The 3,473-nt window shown below is 52.5% G+C and overlaps 1 protein-coding gene across 1 annotated transcript; it reads right to left on the bottom strand.

The window, feature by feature from the left end:
- Nucleotides 1-2,996: 2,996 nt before the first annotated feature.
- On the bottom strand, nucleotides 2,997-3,452 carry GLOTRDRAFT_134450 (uncharacterized protein; the record flags this gene model as incomplete). The annotated part of the gene is made up of 1 exon (XM_007873427.1): nucleotides 2,997-3,452. The coding sequence occupies one exon, from the start codon at nucleotides 3,450-3,452 to the stop codon at nucleotides 2,997-2,999; it is 456 nt and encodes a 151-aa protein (XP_007871618.1).
- Nucleotides 3,453-3,473: the final 21 nt, after the last annotated feature.

The following is a 3,473-nucleotide window of genomic DNA, read 5'->3' as shown; positions in this document are numbered from 1 at the left end:
AGATAGGCATTGCGCACATCGAGTCCAGATATGTGCCAATCCTCAAGCGCTGCTAGCGCGAGCATAAGGCGCACTGTCTCAAAGCGCACAACTGGTGAGAATATTTGGTCGAAGTCTATGCCTTCAACCTGCGAGAAGCCTTTAGCGACTAATCTCGCTTTGCGACGTCCATCTGATTTGACGTCAAATACCCAGCGACATTTTATGACTTTACGCCCTTTAGGGCGGTCAACCAAGTCGAAGACTCTGCGCCGACGAAGTGCATCCAATTCTTCGTGGCAAGCAGCTCTCCATTCCTTCTGCTTTTCTGGTGGTAAGCGAAGGATATCGCGGTACGTCCATTCTCTGACATTGGACGTGTCTGGATCATCTGCCTCTGGCGAAATAGCCTGCAGAAGCAGGTAATTAATTAATGGTACTCCCCCTTCCCGGCATAGCTGTGCCAGAAGTAACTCATCAGCGTCTTGTTCAGACCGCTGGTCAGAGGCTTCAGGAGCGATTGGCTCATGCGAAGCACCCGGGGATTGAGCAGGAGGGTCGCGAGGTGGAGGGGCAGAGCTAGGTCCGGGAACCTGTTGCTTCTGCTTGGACTGGCGAGGTATGCGAGACGTCTTAGATTTTTCGCCAACTAAATCCTTCCACTTCTTGTCTGACTCAATCTCGCGATAGGTGTCTATGGGATTCCGCGATTCACCGTAGATATTACCCGGGCGAGTTACTGGTTTCCTTTCTCTCACCGGTCTCCGCGGCTCATCTTGTGGCGCAGGATCCCCTGGAGGTGGAGAAGGCGGGTTCTCAGGCTCTCGCGCCTCAGGCTGCGCAGGTTCGTCGTCACGATCCTGGCCTGGCCCCTTTTGGGATTTAGGAGGAGGACGTGAGTCTGGCTCATCGTCATCGGTGATCCAGTCATCATCAGAATTTTCTGGTTGACTGTCAGCCGGTTTAGGCGCACTTTGCAGCCTAGTGCTTGCCCGTCGCTTTGTATTAGGGCATTTAGGGAACATAGTTTCGTCAAACAGCGCAGTAGGCTGAGTGACTATGCTATTATTGGCGCGCATGAACTTGAAGCCATGGCCGCCATCAGCGACACCAATGTAAGTCATCAGCTCAGCTTTAGGCGATAACTTATTGGGTCTGGTTTCTCTAGGCAGGTAGACGTACGCTCCGCATCCAAAGACACGTAAGTGCTTGATGTCGGGAGCTTCTTTGTTCAGGACCTCATAAGGAGTCAGCCATTGATGGCGCTTCAAAGGGGTCCGATTGTAGACATGAACAGCATGGTCTACCGCAAATTCCCACCAAGATGGAGGTGAGCAGGACTCTAGCCGCATTGACTGCGCTTTGTCCATTATAGTCCGAATAAAGCGCTCAGCGCGACCATTCTGTTGGTGCGCATAAGGTGCGCTCTGTCGGATTTTTATGCCCTCATCTCTGAGCATCTCGATGAATGCGTCAGATTTGTACTCTCCCCCTGCATCGGACATCCACTCCTTAATTTTCCTGCCATATTGATTTTGTACGTAGGCTAGGAATTGACGAGTCTTAGCAATTGCAGCACCCTTGGAGCGCATATGCATGACCCATCCATAGGAGGTGTAATCGTCAAAGAAGATGATTGTGTATCGATACTTATGGTAGGAGTCTACGGGAAAAGACTTAAGATCCGAATGAATTAACTCAAACGGTTCTTTAGCCCGTAGAGTGGATGGTGGGAAAGCCTTAGAAGGCATTTTGCCTTCCGCGCATCCAGGGCATACTGGGTCTTCCGATGGAAACTCCAGATTGGTGGGGAAACCTTTAGTGTGTTCCCTAGCTTGCCGCAGGACTTCCTTAGAGGGGTGTCCCATGCGACGGTGCATAATCCCATAATCGACCGCATAGATCGTTGGGAATATAGAGTACGCATCCGGTGCAGGAATTGTACTGACACTGTAGATAGTGTCGCCGGGCTGCCGCGGTAAAAACCTGAATAAAGGTTCGCGCAATCCCTTTTCGTATAGACTTATGTGTTGGTCATTGCCAGACACTTTTAGTTTATCCTGGAGTAAAACTCCGAGCGACATGAGGCGAATATTCAGGTCAGGTATATAGTATACTGGAAATAACCGAGTGGTTATGTTCCCGACGTCCTTGATATAATAATTCAGGACAGTCGTACCAAACCCGAGTATTCGTGCAGACCCGTTCGCGGTAGACGCGGTCGCAGGTTGCTTAAATTCCTCATAATCGATGAAATCACTCATGTCATAGGTGAAATGCCGAGAGGCCCCCGAGTCGAGGATCCAGGTGTTACCCTGTTGTGCCTTATCTTTCCCCTTACATTTTGCACACGCAGCATAAGTTTGCGCATGAGTGCAATATATTAATGCCAACGTTACAGGACTCAAATTTAAGTCTACACTACGCTGCCCTAACTGTGATGGCACGTTAGTGGAGTCCTGTAAAGGGGAAGATGGCACGTACGAGTAATGCTCGTCGATAAAGGCATTCTGGTCGAAGCCAGCAGCCTCCGCGATAGTGCGGTCCAGGTCTTCCTCGTCGCCGAGACTGACAGTCTCCCCCTGGTCCTTGTCACTACCCCAGTCGATGGACTGGTTGTCATCGTGGTCGCTGTCCGCAGCGTCATCCGCGCGAGCGACTCCTTCAAAACGAGCGCGCTTGGACGCGCGGCTGGAGGTGACGGAGTCGGCGTCCTCCATGTCGACATCCGGGTCCGGGTCGACTTGCCCGACGAGAGCATCCAAAACCTTGATGTCCTCTTCAGTGGGACTGATGTCGAGGTCCCGCGCGAGCTTGAAGGCTTTCTTGATACGCTTGTTGTTGTAGTGACTGGTATCCGCCGAAGGAGGCGGGTGGAATGGACCTTGCTCTTTGACCGTCCGAGTCTTGCTGCCGGTAGGCGCAATGTCGAGGACGTGAGCGATAGTCGGAGGAGGAAGGGAGACGGTCGAGGCGATCAAGACGTCGTGGGCATGGTGGTGATCGTGGTTTTACCCTTAACGCTTCTTGCCTGCGCGCTTGCCGCGATAAGGGCGCCTCTTCCCATCTCGCGCATTGCTGCTGCTGCCCTGAGGGCGCTGCTGCTGCTGCGAAGAAAAGGAGGGATCACCCGGCTTACGCTTCACCGCCGAGATCTTGTGCGCACCGAGTTTCTCAGGCTTCTTGCCTTGAGACTGGTCCCAAGCAGTGGTAACTGCTTCCCGTACCGCACCTATGCCCATGTTGTCAGCAGAGGTAGCTTGGACCAGCATCTGCGCAATGTTCTCATAGCGGCTGGGGAGTGCATAAAGGCAGATTAGACCTTCAATAAGCGCGGGAATCTTGACCTTGGCCGCTTCCAAAGTGTCGAAATGTTTGGATATCTTCGCGAAGGCTGGAGCAGGGTGCTGATCAGCCGGAATCTTCGTCGATAAGGCCCCCCGCAGCTCATGGTAAATGGCGCCGAGGGACATAGATGAATAGAGGGAAGACAA

The sequence above is a fragment of the Gloeophyllum trabeum genome (assembly GCF_000344685.1).
Source record: "Gloeophyllum trabeum ATCC 11539 unplaced genomic scaffold GLOTRscaffold_00188, whole genome shotgun sequence".
NCBI lineage: Eukaryota > Fungi > Basidiomycota > Agaricomycetes > Gloeophyllales > Gloeophyllaceae > Gloeophyllum > Gloeophyllum trabeum.
The sequence above is the reverse complement of the archived record's forward strand: the minus strand, read 5'-3'. Positions and strand labels throughout refer to the sequence as shown.